The 19,724-nt window shown below is 46.7% G+C and overlaps 2 protein-coding genes across 4 annotated transcripts; one reads left to right on the top strand and one right to left on the bottom strand.

Annotated features, from left to right (window-relative positions):
- Positions 1–3,402: 3,402 nt before the first annotated feature.
- UNG (uracil DNA glycosylase) lies at positions 3,403–10,456 on the bottom strand. Of its 3 annotated transcripts, XM_050923411.1 has the most exons (7): positions 10,364–10,456; positions 9,436–9,648; positions 9,215–9,310; positions 8,634–8,731; positions 7,483–7,571; positions 5,898–6,076; positions 3,403–5,361 (listed from the first exon to the last, which is right to left on the bottom strand). In XM_050923411.1, the coding sequence occupies exons 1-7, from the start codon at positions 10,451–10,453 to the stop codon at positions 5,221–5,223; spliced, it is 906 nt and encodes a 301-aa protein (XP_050779368.1). In that variant the 5' UTR covers positions 10,454–10,456; the 3' UTR covers positions 3,403–5,220. The 3 variants fall into 3 exon arrangements, with proteins under 3 accessions (XP_050779368.1, XP_050779367.1, XP_050779369.1); XM_050923410.1 differs by lacking the exon at positions 10,364–10,456 and having other exon boundaries at positions 9,436–9,825; XM_050923412.1 differs by lacking the exons at positions 9,215–9,310; positions 10,364–10,456 and having other exon boundaries at positions 9,436–9,839.
- An 80-nt stretch (positions 10,457–10,536) lies between these two features.
- Positions 10,537–19,433, top strand: ALKBH2 (alkB homolog 2, alpha-ketoglutarate dependent dioxygenase). Its single transcript, XM_050923424.1, has 3 exons — positions 10,537–13,811; positions 14,599–14,797; positions 15,614–19,433. Exons 1-3 carry the CDS (start codon positions 13,541–13,543, stop codon positions 15,921–15,923), a joined length of 780 nt encoding a protein of 259 aa, XP_050779381.1. The 5' UTR covers positions 10,537–13,540; the 3' UTR covers positions 15,924–19,433.
- Positions 19,434–19,724: the final 291 nt, after the last annotated feature.

Below are 19,724 nucleotides of genomic sequence, written 5' to 3'. Positions count from 1 at the left end.
TCTCAGGATGCAATAAAGAGAAACAAATCCTCACAACTTAATTGTTTTTCAAAGCAAGGAAAATAAACCATAGCTAATCAAAGGCTTTTAACAAGGTACAAAAGATAAAATCTTGCTTTAGATCACAGAGGAGAAAGAGTCTGAAGGCATCATCCTAATCCTAGTTTAACCCACATTATCAAAACCACATGTGGCTGAAGAGGGGCCCAGGATTAGAAGAGCAGGAAAGTGATGCAAACTAGACCGGAGATACATTTTCAGAGCTGGAGGGGGAATACAAGCTGCTGCTCCCAGGACTCTCACCACTCAGTTCACCCACCCGTCTCCAAATTATATATAGAGATTTATTTATTTATTTTACACACACACACACACACACACACACACACACACCCCAAGCTTGGTATTTCAATGGGAAAGTTAAACAATAAACCCTCTTCCATAACCCCTGAGCAAGGAGTGACAGATCACAGTGCAAGTAACAGGCAAGAAAACCCTCAGATCATGTTGGAAGGCCCATGGCCAGAGGTGAGCGGGTCCTGCTGCGTTGCTTTCCCCTCACCAAATCACTGCCTCGCCGCTCTCTGAACCCCCTGCCCCCTTTGGCTGCTCTGCACACTGAGGGGACAGGCTGGGTCACAGCCCGCTGGTTCAAGCGGTTGGTACGTTAATCCAGCCTTGCCCCACAGAGCCCCTGCTGAAGGGAGCTGCCAGGCCTCTGCTTCCCTACCAGCCAGCGGGGCGGCGCAGTCCCCTCTGCGCGGCGCTCCGGGGGGGGGGGCTTTAAAAATAAAACTGAAACCCCCAGCAGCGGCCACAGGCCGACCCGGCTCTCCCCGGGCTCGCCCCCCGCTGGCCGCGGGCCGCTCTCAGTGCCGGAGTCGTGGGGCTGCGGGAGCCACTGAACCCAGCAAGTGATGGAAACCACGTCAGGCCCCGCCCCCCGGTGAGCCGCTCTGAGGAGCGGGGAGCTTGGCGGAGCCCCCTCCAGGGAGGCCTTGCCCTGCCTGCGGGGCCTGGGGAGGACACGCTGCCCCGCCCCGCGCGGAGAGGGGCCCAGGCCGCGGGCTCCAGAACACACCTCACAAGCGGCCGGCTGCCATGGCAACCGAGGCCGGGGTCGGCGCGCGCGACGGACCCCCCGCCCCCGGGGTCCTCCCCCTGACGTGGCGCGAGCCCTGGCGCCGTCGTCCTCCTCATTTGGGCCCACGGGGGGGCAGCGCCGTGGTGGGGGCCCAGGCGGCGGATCTTGCCCGGCCCCGCCCTGGCCTTGCCGCGGGAGCGGCTCTGTTTGTAAAGCGGCCTTGTGCGGAGGTCCAGCCTGGAAACGCTCGGGGCTGGGATCGTGCATACGGCCCCTTCCCACACCGGGGAGATGTGCCGCCTGCTCCCTGCTGCTCCCCCGTTGGGCCAGGACAGTGCAAGGGAATTCAGACAAAACTGCTACCAGAGTGTGAAAACAAGGCGACACCCGTGGATCAGAGTCTTTTTGCATTTAGTTTTGAGCCCAAATTACTCGGATACCGCCGCCTCCCCCTCCAGCTTTCACCCTAGGGTCTCAACGCCCTCTATAAAAGGAAATACAAACCTACACCATTGCAAGGCAAAGTCTATTTTTGACACAATATCCCAGTTGCAGAGTAACTAACTATATGCCGCCTTCAAGCCCTCCCTCCACCCAGCATGCACCTACTGGAAATTCCATCCAAAATCAAGTATAAAAAATACTGGAACTATTTCCACTGGAATTTTATAAATGCCCATAAAAGTTCCCTCCACCAGAATTAAGGGCAGGAGCCAAGTCATGTAATTTAATATTCTCTGTTGGAGCAGTAGGGAATGTTGCCTATGGGCTGCTGAATAAGGGACTAAAAGAATGGCCTAATTACAGAAGTTACACCAGGAGCGGTCAACCTTTCCGAAGTGCTGTGCTGAGTCTTCATTTATTCACTCTGATTTAGGGCTCCGTGTGCCAGCAATACATTTTAACAATTTTAGAAGGTCTCTTTCTATAAGTCTATAATATATAACTAAACAATTGTTGTAAAGTAAATAAGGTTTTTAAGAAGCTTCATTTAAAATTAAATTAAAATGCAGAGCCCCCGGACCGGTGGCCAGGGCCCGGGCAATGTGAGTGCCACTGAAAATCACTCGCATGCCGCCTTCGGTACTCGTGCCATAGGTTGCCTACCCCTGAGTTATACTATGGAGGCCTAGTTTGGTGGAAGGTGGAAAACTTGCACATGTAAAATGTTCTGCAAAAGGAAACAAGTGATAATTGTTTGTGCTTCAGTAGCTATGGGTAATAGGTATATTTCATACAGGTGGTTTTTTTATAGTATGCCAGCTGAGAAAACACTCTCAGCAAGTGATATGCTCTATTTGACTCTTACAATAGAAGGAAGATTTGGATGAGGTGACCTACTACGTTTTATCTTCATTTGAACTGCAGACTTTAGAAGTACCAAATATTGAGGGGAAAAAAATAGGTCTGTGAAAACAAAGCAGGATGGAGAATTGGGAGTAAGAGTTCAAGTTCAAAGATTACTGTTTAATATGAATATTTTTGGAAAACAGTCTACAGCACACTTATAAGAGAAAACGTTTATGATAAACATAGTGTGAGGGTTTATGCCCCTGGTTGCAGGGCAGCACGGCCTCGTGGCCAGTCCCCCTCCCACTCCACGGGGCCCCAGCCCTAACAGCAACATAGGACCTTGCCACTGGCTCCTACCAAAACATGCTGAGGCTTACCAGGGCAAGGTACCAGTCTGTAATCCCCCACCCCCGTAGGGTGACAAAATGGGATGAAGAAAATATCAGGACACATGGTGGGAGTAGGGGGAGTCCTGCTGGCACAGCAAAAACAACAAACAAACCACACAGCAGAGTCCCACCAGCATAGCAAAACAAACAAACAAACAAAGTCACGGAGTCCTGCCGGCAGAGAGAAAAAAAACAAAACAAAAAACCAGAGTCCCGACCAAACATCGATCAGGACGCAGGACAAACACCTAAAAATAGTGACAGTCCCGATCTTATCAGGACATCTGCTCACCCTACACCCCCGGGTCACTTCCTACCAGCTTAAGAGTTGGGGTCTCCCACCAGTCCCTAGGTTCTCCATGGGTCTCTGGGTCCATCGCCTCTTCTGGCTCCTCCCATGGTAGGGCTTCCTGCTGGCCAGGAGCTTCCCACTTAGGTCCTTCACCTGTGGCTGCCAGCCCAGACTGAGCTGAGTTCCCTCCTTTTATACTCTCAGAGAACTTGGAGCATGCCCAGTACAGCCGGGGCAGGACTTCCACTGTCAGAGCTACTGGTCTGATGCTGCTGGGACTAGTGTGGGGCGGGGCTGCCCCATCACACATGGGGAGCTAAGTAAATGATTCCAGCACAATAGCATAAAGAAAGTAGAATTTTTATTTAAAAACCAACAACATGGTTAAACAATATATATAGAAAACTTATAGAACCTTCTCTTTTGTACTAGTGTTACCTACTGGGACAAAGATTCAGAAATGGCTTCTCCATTCATAGATACTAGTGTAAAATGTACTAGTATAGTACAAAATAAGGATGCGATTTCACAGAATAGATAAACTTTTTCTCTAACCAGTGAAAGTTAATAGAAAAGTATCAATTAATTTAGAGCTAGATCTGAAAGCCTAGAATTTCATCAAGGCCCCACCCTGCTATGCTCCCCCTAACAGGGAGAGTTCTGTCACCAACTTTGTGGGAGCAGCATGAGGTCTTCAATTTCTATTGGAGCCAGCCATCACAGTGGCAAACAGTGAGCAAAATGTTCATGGAAGAGAGGATCTGTCACTTCCATACTGCAGTTTGCAACATACTGAAAATAAAAATAAAAAAAGAAATGGCAATAATCCACTGTGAACTAGTTGACCCAACTCCTGTAGATCTTATTCAGGAGAAACTTCTATTGTTTTCAATGGGAGTTTTAACTAAGCAAATATTGCTGGATCAGTATGGCCCGAGAAATAGGTTTGCACAATGTAACCAGATGCTAAATGGTGACTATGAACAAGATTGTTGCCCCGTGACACGCTACAAACAGATTTAACTCTTCAGGGGATGTAACTTTAGAGATGCTAGGCACCTCCAACTTCAGACCAGCTCTGAGTGAAAGCAAAACTGTAATTACTGGTGGGAGAAAGATACACATTGGAGGAGAGGAGGTTCAAAAAAGTGAAATGAAGACAATTATGTTCATTCATAACTATGAAATGCACAGAACCAATTCTGTATCTGAGGCGTCCTGATTTTACTGTACATTCAAACATGCTGAAGAGTGACATGAAAGGTTCTAATACCATCCTGAAGGATCACCTTGAAGTTCAGCTGTCATCAGCAGGTACATATGCAGGTGACACAAGACACATACTAAATAACATGAGAACACTTCTTCTGAAAGTCAGGCTGTTGTGGTAGTTAGAAGGAGCTGTTATGCCTAATGGAATTTTGATAGTATTAAACTCACAATAAAGTACTTTGCATATAAAAAAAAGAGACATCACAAATATTGGTCATAACTTCCCCCAATTGTCTGGGATATTAGCCCTGAAATCTTCAGGGAGTTCAAAGGTGTGTTCAGTAACACCACATAGCTAGTCCAGCTGCCTGACAGAAAACAATCTTTAAAGCACAAATACATCAACATCTGGAAAATGAAACTGAGTTAAACAGTTCTTTAGCAGAACAAACAGTAACTAGCTTTTTTGCTGTAAGAGTATAAAGGTGCTTCCATTTTACCAAAACATAAAATCTAGGTTTACACATGGGAAAATACAAGGGGGGAAATAGCAAATAAGATGTGTTTCATGAACCGTAAAAGGGTGCTCACAAGAACTGAATTTTATATGAGTTTAGCTCAATATGAGAATTCCCTAGATAGTCCCATCAGAGCAAAGAACATACATGGTTTTTGGTTTGAGAACAGGCTCAACAGATTTTTGCTTAAATTTTTTTGACAACCTAGAAGTTTCATTATTCTTTATATCAAACTCTGGTTTTCCCCTTAAACATATACAGTATGTAAAAAAGATACTTAAAAGGTAGCACTTTTGCAAAGTAGGCCATTTTGTTTTTCAGCTAGACCAAGTCTAAAGAATAATTCTCATGCTAGCCCAAATTTTTCAGGAATGGGATGATCCTTGATATAAGGGCTACTTCAGATTACATTCCCAAATCGATGTTTGTAACTCAGAGTGCTCTCCAGTCAATGGGCTTCTTGCCAGACTTCTTCAGCAGTTCATTGGTTTTAGAGAAATGCTGACAACCGAAGAACCCTCTGTGCACAGAGAGAGGCGAGGGATGGACGGTCTGTAGAATATGGTGACGTTTCTATAAGAAGTTGGAGATAACAAAAGAATGAGAAACTTGGCAGGTTTTCAGATCCTAGATGGAAGTTGCTCATCTCTGCTATTATCAAATGCAGAAATGAAACTGCAAGTATCTCTTCATTGTTCGAGTTAAAAACAAGAGCACACAGGTTTGCCATGAAGCCCAGGCTTTCTGCACTCAATAAATGGCTGCATTTCTAATAAACAGCAATAACAGAGAGTTTAAGTTGTTCTGGGAAGTTTCCTACGGGAGATAAACTACACATCATAATGTTGAGCCTCTTCACACAACAGTATCTTAATTTCTTCCATACTGATTGTTCTTGTTCCCAGAGGATAAGCACAAAGTGGTGACAGAAGACAGCCTGCCTTGAGACCCTTAACTGTCTACTAGCTTTTTTAATTGAATAGTAGGCAGCAGCAACCAGTTTTTCCACTTCTGACCAAAAGCCCCCTCTGGATGGCATCCTACCAAAACGTCCCAAGTGAAGTAAGAAGCAATGAGACTTCTAGAAAGATGGAAGAATTAAACCATACCCTGTCAATAGAGCTGCCTTTCTTCTGTGCATAAGCTCCCCACAACATGAAGACAAGTCCATCCAAATTATTGTTTAGCCAGGACACCACTGCATCAGTGAATTGTTCCCAGCCTTTTTCCTTGTGGGAATTAGGTTGGTGTGCTCGGACTGTGAGGACGGCATTGAGCAAAAGTACTCCTAATCACAAACAAGACATGTACATATCAGTACGGACAGAGAAAACATGAATTAGTTTGCAAAGTAGTAAGCTCTCTTCCAGTCTTTTGCTGGATCTCCAATGGTAAAAAAAATCATTTAATCTTTTGTTCATGGGAAAACTCTCCATGAGAGATACCAGTACAGAGTTTTCAAACAATCCATTTGTCGAAGCAGGGAGAAAATATGTAATTAAGAAATCCATCTAAGAAATAGACCTATTTAGGGGATAAATTATAGAGGCTAAATATAGTTTCTGCAAATGAATAGGCTTTAATGGAGTTTTCCTTTAAAGTTACAGCATGCCTGCATAAACAGATTTACCTCTGTGATGCTGAGTCAGTATCATTAACACTAGAATCACAGGACTAGAAGGGACCTCGAGAGGTCATCTAATCCAGTCCTCTGCACTTAAAAAACTCCAATGACAGAGATTCCACAACCTCCCTAGGGAACTACACGGAAGTTAGAGATGAACTCTGAGACCTTCATGAGATTTTCAGTAATGATATCACAATCGTTTATTACAATTAAGCTATATACTCCTTGGGGAGTGGTCATCAGTTTTACACAGCTACCACAAGGGTTTTCCGACCTGCAGCCAAGCATAATATTTTCTCAGACATTAAAAGGCAAAATAATAAATAAATAAATAAAATAAATAAAAAGGATGCTATCTGACTCACCATCAAAAAGCTATCCCCCAGGCGAGTAGAATTTCGCAAGAGTTATTACAAATAATACACCTCAAGAAAAATTGTAAACTCTTCTTTGTTAAAAAGGCCAGCACATTGCACATGTGCTTTGTCGGGAGAACTTGAAGACAATTATGCAGGTGTAAGGTCAAGGCTGAAGTGGTTAAGCTGTGCATAAGCACAGGCTCACTTTTTACATGGTTCGACTCAGTATTATTTAACCGCTTTATGAACATTAGAAGGCTGGGGTTTTTAAATGGTTCCTTTTAATAAATCTCAGCCAAGTAGTTTGGAAAATACCAATAGCTAGATTAATATTGCTCCTACAACCCACTCACTGAGGGGGAAAGATCCCCACCTAGGCCACATCTACACTGAAAAGCTTACAGTGGCACAGCTCTACTGATAGAGCTGTGTTGCTGTAAGAGCGCTCATATAGCTGCATTGTGCCGACAGAAGAGAGCTCTCCCTTCGAAATAATAAACCAGCTCAAAAAGCAACGGTAGCTATGTCAGCAGGAGAGCATCTCCCACCGACATAACGCTGTGCACACGAACGCTTATGCCGACAATACTTACGCCACTCTGAGGAGTGTTTTTTTACATCTCTGAGTGACAAAGGCTTTGCCAACATAAGTGCTAGCACAGACACAGTCTCAATGAAGAACCCAGGAAGAATGAACGGATTGATTACCTTGCTTGGCCCACCCAGTTAGATCTCCATGACCGGGATGGGTGAAATCTTCTATGTCTGCAGACAGCTCTTTGTAAATATTTTCTAAACTGCAAACAATAATGGAAGAGATTTTTAGAATATTTCTGTGAAATTATCAAACAGACAAGTTAATGACTTTGTACAACTGGAACTTTTACCAAGAACTAAAAATCTGATCTCATATTCTAGATGTGTCATCCAACTCCCATTTAGGAAAATTATAGTCATCTGATGTATATGACAGGTCCTTTTCTTCACTGCTCCCTTTAATTAATACCAAGTCCCTGAAACTGCTACCTTTTATGCAAATGCTTACTGAAGGCAATGGGACCACACATTTCCTTGAAGTTAAACATCTACTTAAGGATTTGCAGGATGGATGTCTGAGTGAATAGGTCCACAGAATGGTGTCTGTATGCAATATAGGAAAACAAGCAAGTTTAATCCAATCCAATTTAGAAAATAAAGATCTTTGTGAAACCAAGACAAGACATCAGGCTGCAGGTCATTCCTGTATAAGGCCCTGATACTACAGTTGGATCTGCAGGGAAACCCAATTTTGTAGGTTTGGACACTAAATACTTGGAATACATCACCACCTTGGAGGAGCAAGAAGTCTATGTAGAATTCACCAATTTATTTTTGTAGTAATTCTTTCCCAGAAGTCTCTGGGTATGCTGGTGTGTGCCTGTAATCTCAGCTACTTGGGCGGCTGAGGCTGGTGGATTGCTCAGTGGTCCTGGGTTGCAGTACACTATGCCAGTTGAGTGTCCAGTGCCACTGACAGTTTGGTCAGCAGGTGGTTGAAGGACTGGTTAGAACAACACGAATGACGTGTTGTGATCAGCGCTTTCTCTGTGAGGACTGATGGACCACTGATTGAGATGATCTTTCCCAGATCTTTCCCACCTTAAAATTCAATGAGTAATTCTTCTGACACCTTTCTGCTCCCCAACAAGTAGAAATATAGAAATACTCTGTCATATGTTATAAAATTATTTTTTCAGCAAATCACAAAACAATTACATCAAAGGCAGTCAGAAAGGCAAACTCACAAACAGCTGTACGCCTATATACAACCTACCCAATAAACAGTGGCAGACTTTTAAACAGATAAAGCATAACCATACCTTGGTGGAGGTGGAACAGGTCTCTGGACACTAAAGCAGAGTCCATGAGCTTGACTAGGTCCATGATAAGGATCTTGTCCCAAGATGACAACCTTTACCTGAACACAGACACGAATTAGTGCTGATAACCCAGCAATATGTCTTAACATCTCAAAATATCTAGAATTTTATGTATTGCTACAAAGCAAAAATTTCTAGATCAGAGCCAAGTTGCATCTGAAAGAAGGCAGTGCAGAAATGGGGAGGGCCAGGGAAAAGAAGCCAAGAAGACTGCTGACGTTTTTAAGAGCATTATGTTGCAGTCATGGACGGAAATAACCAATGCAGAAATCCTTATTTTCGGTATCTGGATGAGAAAACAGGGGCAAAGCATACAAACACTACAGGAGACAAAGCAGGCTACACATCCTACAGCACTGGGCTTCTAGGCAGAAAACCATGAGAGTCGAACATATGCATGGCACCCTGGAGCCTGACTGCAAATACAGCATTCATCGTTTTATCAAAAACATCAGAAAGCAGCAGATCCCACTCCCCCCCCCCCCCCCCGGCACTACAGGGGTGGCCCCAGGCGCACTTACATCTGTGATGTCGCACATCTGCGTCCAGGTGAAGACTTGCTGCGCGGGTGGGTAGATGGTGTGACGTTTTCGCTCGTCTGCTACAAATGCCATCAGCTAGAGGAAGCAGGGTGGCGCGCGGTCAGTACAGGCGAGGGAGAGGGGCAGCCACCGAGCAGCTACAGACGAGCTGCTGCGGCAGGACGCTCCTCCCCCGGGCAAAGCCTCCTGCGCTCACTCACCTGGGAGAAGTAGGGCTTAGTGAACTCCCCCGCCAGCTGCCGCCTCCAGCCCTCTCCGAACCCCGCGGGGACGCTCCGCGAAGCGAGTCTCTGCAGAGCCGCCTCCTTGTTCCTGCGGATCCGCTCCTGCTGCTCGGGGCTCAGCGGAGGGGAGCGGGGCGAGGCCTTCCCCGATTCATCTTCCACCAGCTTCAGCTTTTTGGCGAAGTTGGCCTGGAGGTCGCGACAGAAGAGACGGCTACTAGGGGGGCGCGGCAGGCAGCGGCCCGGCCCCGCGCGGAGAAACAAGGTGCAGGCGAGCCCCATGGCGGAGGCGGCCGGGATCGCGCAGCTAGCTCCCAGCCACCCCAGGGGCACCGCGGGCGAGCCGCTGCGGCCGGAGCGCTCGGGCCCAGGTGGCAGTGGAGGCCGCTTGGGACCCCGCCCCCCAGCCTGGGCGGGACTAAGTGACAGATGCTCTCTACGCCGCGCAAACACGTGGCTACTTCGCGGGAAAACCGTGCGTGTTTCCCCCAGGGGAGCGCCCTTCCTATTGGACGTTCAGCCACGGAAAGGGGCTGGGCACGCTACCCGCGCCCTCGTTCCTCATTGGACTGCCAGGGCCACCGCTCCCCTTATTGGCCCCTCGCTATGAAGACCCGCCGACTGAGCTCTCCTCGGTATCAGCCCCGCCCAGTCACACTCTTCCGATTGGACAGTGAGAATGGAAAACCGCTCCCTATTGGCCAGTGACTACGAAGTCCCATCAAGTTGTCTGGCCCCACCTCTCTCCCAGCTCTGCCCTCCTATTGGACCGTGGGACAAGGAGCGCTCTCCTATTGGTCAATCCCTCAAAACGGCGCCGCGTTGATCCGCGGGTCTTTTAAATAAGTTCTGCCGGGGGCCAGCATGTCCGTGTTGCCCCAGATCCCGCCCGGCCCCGCGGTACCTCAGCATCCCCGCCCTGCTCCGGGGAGCGCTCCCGCTTCCTCGGCGGCGCCGCGCGGAAGAACGAGTGCAGCGTCTTCTGGCCGATCATGCCGGCGGCGGGTGGGCTGCGCGGGTCCGGCCGGCTGGGGAGGGGCGGACCCGTCCACACACGGGACCCGGCGGCGGTCCGGCCAGCCGGGGACAGGCGGCCCCTTCCCCACACGGGAGCCGGCGGAGGTCCTGGCCGGCGGCCGCCTGGGTGAAAGACTGACCGAAATTGGCGCCAAGTGAGTGCGCATGCGTCAGAAGGGGGGGATCCTTGGCGGTAGCACGTGCTTGAGAGGGGCCCTAGGGACAGTCAGCGCGTGCGCAATGGGGCAGGCTCCTCCCCGCCCCTCAGAGTTCACGCACGTGGGTAAGAGACCGAGGTTTCGTTCTCAGTTCCCCTGTGGATCTACCGTTCCTCCACCCCGCTCAGTGACCCACCCACCTCTGGGTCTGTCCTGCCCCCCCCCCCCCGTGTCCCACCTTTCCCCCCACACTCTGCTGTGTGGCACCCCCATGCCACCCTGTCTGCCTTCCCACCCCCCACCCCCATGGGTTCACTCCAGTTTCATTCTAATCCGATTTCCAGCGAGGGGCGGGTGATGTGTGGCCTGCAGGCAGATGGGGTGGAAGCAGCACTGCTGGGGGGGCAGTTACAGGGCCTCTGGGAGAGGTGGGCTGCACAGCCAGTAGAGCGCCCAGCCCCATGAGGCCCTGACCCTGACAGCCCTTTGGGTGTTGCTGTAATAGAAATGGTTGGTAACTAATAAAAGTCTTTCCTTGGATGTGCTGGGCCTGAATAGAGCAGGGGGATTATACCAGGAAGGGACATGAGCCTCAACTCCAAATGTACTGCCCAAGTAGTGGCACAGCTAGTTCTGCCCTTAGAAAGCTTTGGCTGTGCGTGTGCGGTTTGGCATCCCAAGAAAGCAGAGTGAACATGCACACTTCCCCCCTCTATTCTTGCGTTCAGCCTTTGTCCATTCCCAGCCTGCCCTGATCTTGTTTTCAAACTCTTAAATTGGCACTTTAGGGTTGTCCACCACATCTCTGTAGCTTCAGTGCAGAGCAACACAGCCCTTGTCCTGATCCATCAAAACCCACCTATTTGGCAACCAAAATAAAATAACTTGCATAATAGGTTCCTCAGAACTCTTTACAAATGCTAAGTAACTCATCCTATCAACCATCAGAGGAAGCTGAAAACATCAACAGGGAAGACAGAAAACAAGCAAAGAATTAAATGGAGATAACAAGAGGAAGCAGGTTTATAGTGGAAGTAGCAGTGATGAGGCTCAGCTGAGATGCTCCCTAAAGAATTACAAAACTTTGTGATTCTTTAGCACCTGTGAGGTGCTATTATCCCTAACGTACAAATAGAGAAATAAGCATGGAGAGGTTAAAGTGGCAGAACCAGGTGTGTGACCCCAAAGTCATGCCACTCACTCTAGTGCTTTAATTGCAAAGCCACTCATGGGGGGGGGGAGGGGGAATAAGAGCACTTGGATGGTAATAAATTGTAGAGCATGTGGGTGCCATATGCTTGCAACTGGAAAAGGAACTTGAATACTTATTTAGGTGTGATTGCCTGGACAAACTGACTTGTGTGCATTACAATTAAAGTTACTTCTTGTTTGTTTATATAACTGCACCAAGTTTTAGTAGCCTGAACACATTAGGACTTCATTGTGCTAATCATTATACAGACCGTGTCCCCGCACCACCAGCCCTGAGTTTACACTCTAAATAGAGGAAAGTGACTTACTCAAGACCACCCAGCAAGTCAGTGGCAGAGCTAAGAATAGACCCTACATCTTCTGAGTCCCAGCCTATGTCTTTATGCAGTAACCATACTGCCTCTTAAGTTGTGCCCAAGACACTAGGGCCTAGAACACCATGGCCTTGTCAGTACAACTGTGAATAGCACTTGCACCCCAGTTTCGCTCCATGCATGCCCCTCTTACCCTCCTCTACCCTATCCCCCTTCCCTTTGCATTTTGCCAATTCCCTCCTAAGTACATCTACACCAAAAATAACTATATATATATTTTTTAAAATATGGTACTAACATGGCATTTGCCACCATCCCATCATTCACTCTGCTGGTGTGTTCTACCCCTTTTCCCACCCTGGATCTATCTAGTCTGTTTAGATTGTAAGGTGTTTGTCATAGGGACTGTCTACTATTTTGTGTTTGTTCAGCACCTGCCTGTGGGGCCCCATTCTTGATTGGCCCTCAGGCACAACATTAATAAAAATGATTAAAAAGATAACTGATGTGGGATAAATCCCTCATTTGTTCATTTTGTTGGCAAAGGAGTGAACATACACATGTGACATGGATCCTGGAATGCATGCATGAAATCCAGGCTTAAATTTGCTAGGCCAGAACATTAAGAGCTATTCTGTAATGAGTGTTTACTAAGCTATGCACGTTAGGATAAAAGTGCCCTGAATGCCTGGTTGCTTGCCTTATATGAAGGCCTCAAAGCCATACAAAATAAATAACATTGTTTGCTACAGTCACCTGTTAAACAGAACTTATGATGCCTATAAATGTGGTGGATTCCGTAATCAGGCTGATAGTGATTTCAGGCTGATAGTGGTTTCTAGTCATTTATAAATGCTTCTAAGAAGATCCAGTAGATGGTGCCAGGGGACCTTGCTGCAAGCCTTACAGAGCAAAACAATCCGCTTGGGTGGGAGAGCTGAGCAAGGGTGGAACATTTGGCTCTGTCTCAGACAGGAAGTGGTGGGAGGGAAATAGCTATTGCTGCTGGAAACGAGGCCTGCCGGAGCTGTTCCTGTGGCCTACATGCTGACAGCCAGGCCAGCTTCAGTGGAGTCCTAAGTTATCTGTCTGGCCCTAGGAGCATTGCCCAGATTCTGAGGATGACCCTGGAATGACTGAGTGCGTTGGAGCTGGTACTCCATTCCACAGAGGTGCAGCGATCCCCCATCTGTTAGGAGTCATATTAAGGTAGTTTTAAGTCTGTTACTTGGGAGCAAGGATTTTACAGGTGTGTTTCAACGAAGCATTTAAAATTTCCCAGGCCACTGTAGTTCCATGCAGCCCAGAATCTAACAAGAGTGAAATCCCATCAGGCCTTTTAGTTGCAGGCTAACGACTGTTTCTTAGGGGCAGCTAGGAATGGATAAGTTCTTGGTCAAAAGGCCTTCCCCAGGCAAGAACAAACAAGAACCCTTAGAGATGAAGGGAGGAGAGCTGGATTGGATGAGAGATGGGGGAGAGAAGAAAAGGCCCCGGTCACAAATGCCAGGTGCAGATGAATCCTTTGTGCATTCTCCATGGAAGCAAATCCGGGCTGAGGGTCTGAACTGCGATTACAAGATCCTGTTCAGCAAAACTGAGGCTGACAAGATTTTCCAGGAGCTGGAAAAGGAAGTGGAATATTTTGAAGGTAAACAGACGAACAGACCTAATGTCTCTCCATCTCTAATTGCCATGACGCATTCTGCCTTATGACTTCATTGCAGGATTGGATAGGTGGGAGGAAGTTTTTAAGCATAAGGCCCAATCCTACATACAGTCTGCACACTCCGAATCTTACTTCTAAGTGGATTCCCATTGGCTTTAATGGGATTAAAGGTCCCAATGGGTAGATGTGTTTGCATGATCAGGCCCATAGCAGGTAAGTGGCAAATGTAGGCTTTGATCCTTCAAATATGCTTATGCTTAACATTAAGCACATGAATTCATGGGCTCACTCACATTCTTGTTTATGCAAGATCAAGGCCACAGCATGAAACATGCAAAACACATGAAAGGTGAAAGGATTCAAGTTTTTAGTTGTTGTTTTACAATTATCCCCTCCCATTCAATAACAGAGAGTGGCGTGGGAGAAGCCCAGAGCACTGTGCTATTTCCATCCCTCAGGAGGAGTCTCATACATGTTGATCTCTAGTGATAGTCAGCTTCCTGTCATTGTTTTTGGACAGCAACACTTTTAAAAATTGACAGGTGTTTAAGCTAAGATGTGCAGCACCATTTAGTGGTATTGTCATTCTAAGTCACCCTCAGAGCGGCTACACAGCAGGGAATATGTTGTACTCTTTTCTGCAGATGGAATGATTGATAATTGCACTTGACCTAACTCTAAACTTTAAAAAAAAAAAAAAATACTGCTACTTAGCTGTCTGAAAGGAGGGCGAATCGGTCCTGACTTTCCCAAACTCTTATTCTAACAGGTGATCTTACCAAAGTGCAAGTGTTTGGCAAATGGCACAACATCCCAAGGAAGCAGGTGACATATGGAGATCCTGAGTTAACATACACCTACTCAGGTGTTACCTTTGTTCCTAAGCTATGGATTCCAGTTCTCAACCATATCAGAGAGCGCATCACCCTGGCCACTGGACACACTTTTAATTTTGTTCTTATTAACAGGTAACATTTGATTTCTGATGGCAGTAAGCATCTCTGTTCAAACAACAGTTTGATCGTAGGACATTTTAGTAATCAGGTATCATTAAGCAGTTATTTGCCACTTCATTTTAGCCTTGAAAAGGAATTTGTGGATACGCAACTTCCAATGTAGCATTGACTAGCTAATAGAGTACTGGAAAGCATTCCAAAAGCTAAACTCTTTCTTTAGTGCCTCTCATTGTAGTATCTGAATGGAAATACTTCTGTACTGCTGAATGATTAAACACCCAGGACCCAATCCTATGTTCCTTGCACCCCTGTTGAGACAAGGAGTAGGCTCAGTTGACTGGCATCCCAGTCACTGCAAACCAAGCACAGAATTGGTGTTTGAACTGGGTCATTTCTGAGGAGGTGAGGCAGAGAAGTTAGGGAGGAACCTCTCTCCAAGATATGCGTTTGTCTGGAACTCACTATGTGGCACATTTTCAATGTGTTCTGCAGAAGTATAACGAAGTCATGGGAAACTCTCCTCCATTCAAGCCCTGCACAGAATCCAGATTTGTCTGTGAGGCTAGGGCAGTTACATTTCAAGCGAGCCCCTCAGTCTTTCCCATCCAGACAACCAACTCGCAAGTGTGTGTGTCATTTTTGTGTGGTAGAAAAGCATCCTTGAGGGTGAGAATGCAAGACTCATTTGTGACTAAATTAAGACTTGAACTCTGGTTTCCAGTAATAGTCTGTGTATGTGTATAAAAAATAAATATGCTGCAGTAAAGCAGTATGTGGCATATGCTTGTACAGTTGATGGAAGAACTAATTTAATCCTCCCCCTCACAGATATAAAGACGGCTGTGATCACATAGGCGAACATCAAGATGATGAGAGAGAATTGGTTCCACGGAGTCCCATTGCGTCAGTGTCCTTCGGAGCCTGCAGGGACTTTTTCTTCAGGCATGGTGCTTCCCGAGGGAAAAACGCCTCATGCCACATTGAGCCAGTCAGGCTGCAGCTGGCCCATGGCAGTTTACTAATGATGAACTACCCCACCAATGTGTACTGGTATCACAGCTTGCCCACCCGCAAAAGAGTGCTAGCCCCAAGAATCAACCTGACGTTTCGGAAAGTGATGGCTTTACCAAAAAAATGAAGTTATTTAACAACCTAACATCTAGCTTTAACAGCCCCTTTTACTTCTGAAAATGAGAACTTTCTTTCCATGTCATAAGTCAATTTCTCTTTCAAACACGGCCTTTTCCTTTGCATATATAGCAGGAGATAGGAACCTAGCTGTGGTGCAAGCTATGTCACGAGTGTATTTAAATTAGGAAAGCAAACGGGGAATAACATGCAGTTGTTTAGATACAAATATGGTAACCATTTGATCTTGGATGTCAAGATTATTTTCCTACAGCCAAGCACTACTGTAGCCTGATGGTATATTTTTCTACTGCTATTCTCCTTGGTTCAGAAGGGAGGTTTATTGTTAAATCCATGGTAGTCCTATCAGTGAGTATGCCTTGTTTTTTGTTTTGAAGTCTCAAGTATGTACAGCTGTCTACTAAATACTAACGTACCATAGAATGTAATAATTCAGTAAGTCTGAAATGTTCTCTACAAATGAGTCATATATATTTTTTAAATAAAACAAGAGTCTTCTACAAGAAGGGAATGCTGATTGTTTAAATGACAAACTTCTCCTTCATCATTTACAATGTGATTGTAAGTGGTGTAGGTTTGGAAACAGGACTGCACAGTTCTGGAGCTTCTGAAGGTATACACCAACAAAGCAGTATGAACTGTTACTTATCTTACAGTATAAGTCTGTCGCAACCTACGCGCATTTATCATGCACGATTTCAGCTTTACGCTGGTCCTGGGGTACCAGCTGTGGCTGGGAGTCCCAGGGCCTTTAAATCACCCAGGGGGTTCCCAGCTGCAGAGGTGGCTGGTAGCCCCCGGGGCAAACTAAAGGGCCTGAGGCTCCAGCCACCGTGGAGCTCCGGGCCCTTTAAGTGCCAGCCCCGGCCCGGCTGCCAAGGCTATGGGTGGGATTTAAAGGGCTCCTCCGGGCTCCCCGCCGCGGTGGGAAGCCTGGTGGAGCCCTTTAAATGCCGCCGTGGCCTGGCTGCCGGCAGGATTTAAAAGGCTTGGGGATATAATTTTGAGTATACGCGGTTTTCATTTTATGCACTAACCGCGGAACGGAACCCCCACGTAAGATAAGACTTGCCTGTAACTATGGTTCTTGGAGATGTATTGTCCAGATGGATTCTACTTTTGTTGCGTATGTGCCCGATATTGAATTCTTTTGGCCAGCAGTGACCACTGGGATTGCGCCTCACCCACCCACCACTTGAGGGCATAAGGGGCGAAGCAGGCCTTCCTCAGTTCCTTCACCAGTACAGAATCCAGGCAGTATAGGGCTAATCATCATGAAGCCCTACACACCAGTGGCAGTAGTCATTGAATATGCTGCCATATTAGATGGGTCTAGAGCTGCCTGATGAGATGTTTGGCCCATTAACTACCCCAGACAGTAGGGGACTATGCTGTGGAAGCTTCTCTATGAATTGAGGCACTTTGAGCGCAGTGCCTGATAACTGGAAATTTGCATCTGGAGACTAGCTGAGGAGCTAGAGCTTCCTGCTGAATAAGTCAAGCTTCGTAGGATTCTTTTCCCTACATTGTGTCTTTGGATGCCCCTGTTGCTTAGATCTTTCATCTATTGCCGCCACCATCATTAGTGATCTGGGGTGGGGGGTGCTGTAAACATATTCTAATCTCAAAGGGTACCTGGCAGCACTTGTCAGCTCTTTTGGAAATAGATGCCACACTGATGCTAGGATCTGTCACAACTCCTTAGCTGGTTCTAACAAGTAATGTATATGACAAACCTACCAGGCATAGAGGAGTGCAGGAGGCCTAGTAATGTGTGACTTTTCTTGGACCACCTCCACTGGACTCTCTGAAGTATCTACCATGCATCTTGGAAGGCCTTGAATTTAGCTGGCTGGCTAGGAGGAGGAGTAGGAGTGACTGCCTCATCTGGTGAGGAGGAAGAAATTTCTGTTGCGAACAATTGATCTTTCATATCCTGTTGCTATTCTTCCTCACTGCTCTGTTCTTGTTGTAGGCTGTGGGTCTGCACCAGCTAACCGTGTTGAATAGATATCTCTTGTCTTGAAGGGGAGGGAGACTAACTCTAGAGAGAGTAATAGAAGGTGATCCTAGGTTACATATGCTAGAGAGCCCAAAATGGCCAAGATTGCATGCTGTTATGATACAGGGCTGGACACCACGTGGGTGGAAACCATAATGAATGTTCTCTATGAGATTCCAGGGGCCTGTGCTTATTAGGGTGATCCAAGACTTTCTATCAGACCATTGATGCTCAAAAGTGTGAAACTGAGGTGCAGGGGGAGACTATCTTCCTTACTATGTGAAGGAGAGAAAGAAAATGAATATTCTTCCTCATGCAGGGGAGCTACCATTAGGTGTCATAGGATCCTCCTGCAACCCAGAATTAACAGGTGAGCTTATAAGTACCGGGGCACATTAGAAGTCGGTACCAAGACAGAAGCACCTCTATTGGCCGATGAGGATAGTAGGGATGAGTCTCAATGCATGGTTACCATAAGATCACTCGGTACTGAGAATGTCTTCAGAGCCAAGTAAATCTGTGCTGGAAACATCTGCACCATGGAGTCTGGTGTCAGAATCATGCGCACCCAGGAGTTGGTAGCTGGGAAAGTGCAGACCAGCATTTCAGGTGCCATCTCTAGTACCTGATGATCAGCTAGTGCCGAGATGTCAGAAGGACCCAATCTGGGCTGTGAACTGCCTTTGGCTGAAGGCATGAGCTGATTCAAACCATGGTGGGTTTTGTCTCTCTTACTGCATACGGGCGTGGGTAGCCCTTGCCTGTGCTTGTCCCTGGAGCAATGCTTCTTCCTACTCGTTTCAGACAAAGGCTGGGTGGAGGAGTGCTTGTTTGCTCTGCCATACCCCCTAGCAGAGGGGTACTGACTCCTGGACAAAGAATGTGCCTGGGAGCTCAATAGGGCACTTCTCAAAAGAGACAGAGGAGGCTTAACAGGATTTTTAAGCCCAGGATCTGAAGAGGCCCTCATTGAGCATTCTAAAAGGAAGAACTAGGAGGCTTCCCTGGCTTTGTTATACTCTTGGAAAAAGAGGAGCAGATTGAACCTTTATCAGAGATATATACCTGAGACAGAAGTCTTCAAGAGTGTCAACCACTCAGCTGTACAGCAGCTTCGCAAGAGGGACAAATTTTAAATCCTGAGGATTTAGTCTCAGCCACAGTGGTAGCTCCTAAGCGTACGTATAGATGTACTGCCAAAAAAGTGTAACAAAAACAACTATTAACACTAACTAAAGAATTATACTAACCTAACAACCATTGCTCAGTGTGCAGAGTACATGGATGCTACGGGGGTCTGTCCCACTGCTATAGGCAGTAAGGAACTGGTTGGGCCCTATATGCCCTCATGTTGTAGCTGCAGGCATGTCCCCAAGAGACAATGCTGGCCAAAAGAATCCAAACTCATGCTTAGGGGGTCTACAAACACAAACACTTCAAGAACTGGTTGCCTTTATATGTGTGCTGGTGTATCCCTCACATTGATATTTTACTGTGTGTACAGAGGATTTGTTACACTAACTAAAAACTCGTCCTTTGAGTACTACAGCCTTGTCAGTGTCTTGTGTTCAACCAGGGAACAGAGCAAACCAGGAGCTCACAATGGCCGGTATTGCAGGCCATTGCATTAGAAAAGGAAAGACATCACTACTGCCGCTTACTTGTCTTTTGTTTCAATCCATCACCACATGCATCCAGATACCTTTTCTAATAGGTTGGTTCTTTTATTGCTACTGTACAGGACAGGTACAAAAATTCCCATAAGGAAATAGGCAGTTCAAAGACAGC

Source organism: Gopherus flavomarginatus, chromosome 15, assembly GCF_025201925.1.
Source record: "Gopherus flavomarginatus isolate rGopFla2 chromosome 15, rGopFla2.mat.asm, whole genome shotgun sequence".
In the NCBI taxonomy this organism is placed as follows: domain Eukaryota; kingdom Metazoa; phylum Chordata; order Testudines; family Testudinidae; genus Gopherus; species Gopherus flavomarginatus.
The sequence above is the reverse complement of the archived record's forward strand: the minus strand, read 5'-3'. Positions and strand labels throughout refer to the sequence as shown.

What these genes read in the sequence shown, in the direction of transcription:
- UNG (XM_050923410.1), bottom strand. Translation starts at nt 9,741, where the DNA reads ATGGGGCTCGCCTGCACCTTGTTTCTCCGCGCGGGGCCGGGCCGCTGC. An exon ending in CCTGTTCCACCTCCACCAAG is followed by an intron (nt 7,572 to 8,633) that starts GTATGGTTATGC and finishes TATTGTTTGCAG; the next exon opens with TTTAGAAAATATTTACAAAG. An exon ending in AACTGGGTGGGCCAAGCAAG is followed by an intron (nt 6,077 to 7,482) that starts GTAATCAATCCG and finishes GTTTGTGATTAG; the next exon opens with GAGTACTTTTGCTCAATGCC.
- ALKBH2 (XM_050923424.1), top strand. Translation starts at nt 13,541, where the DNA reads ATGGATAAGTTCTTGGTCAAAAGGCCTTCCCCAGGCAAGAACAAACAA. An exon ending in GGAAGTGGAATATTTTGAAG is followed by an intron (nt 13,812 to 14,598) that starts GTAAACAGACGA and finishes TTATTCTAACAG; the next exon opens with GTGATCTTACCAAAGTGCAA. An exon ending in AATTTTGTTCTTATTAACAG is followed by an intron (nt 14,798 to 15,613) that starts GTAACATTTGAT and finishes TCCCCCTCACAG; the next exon opens with ATATAAAGACGGCTGTGATC.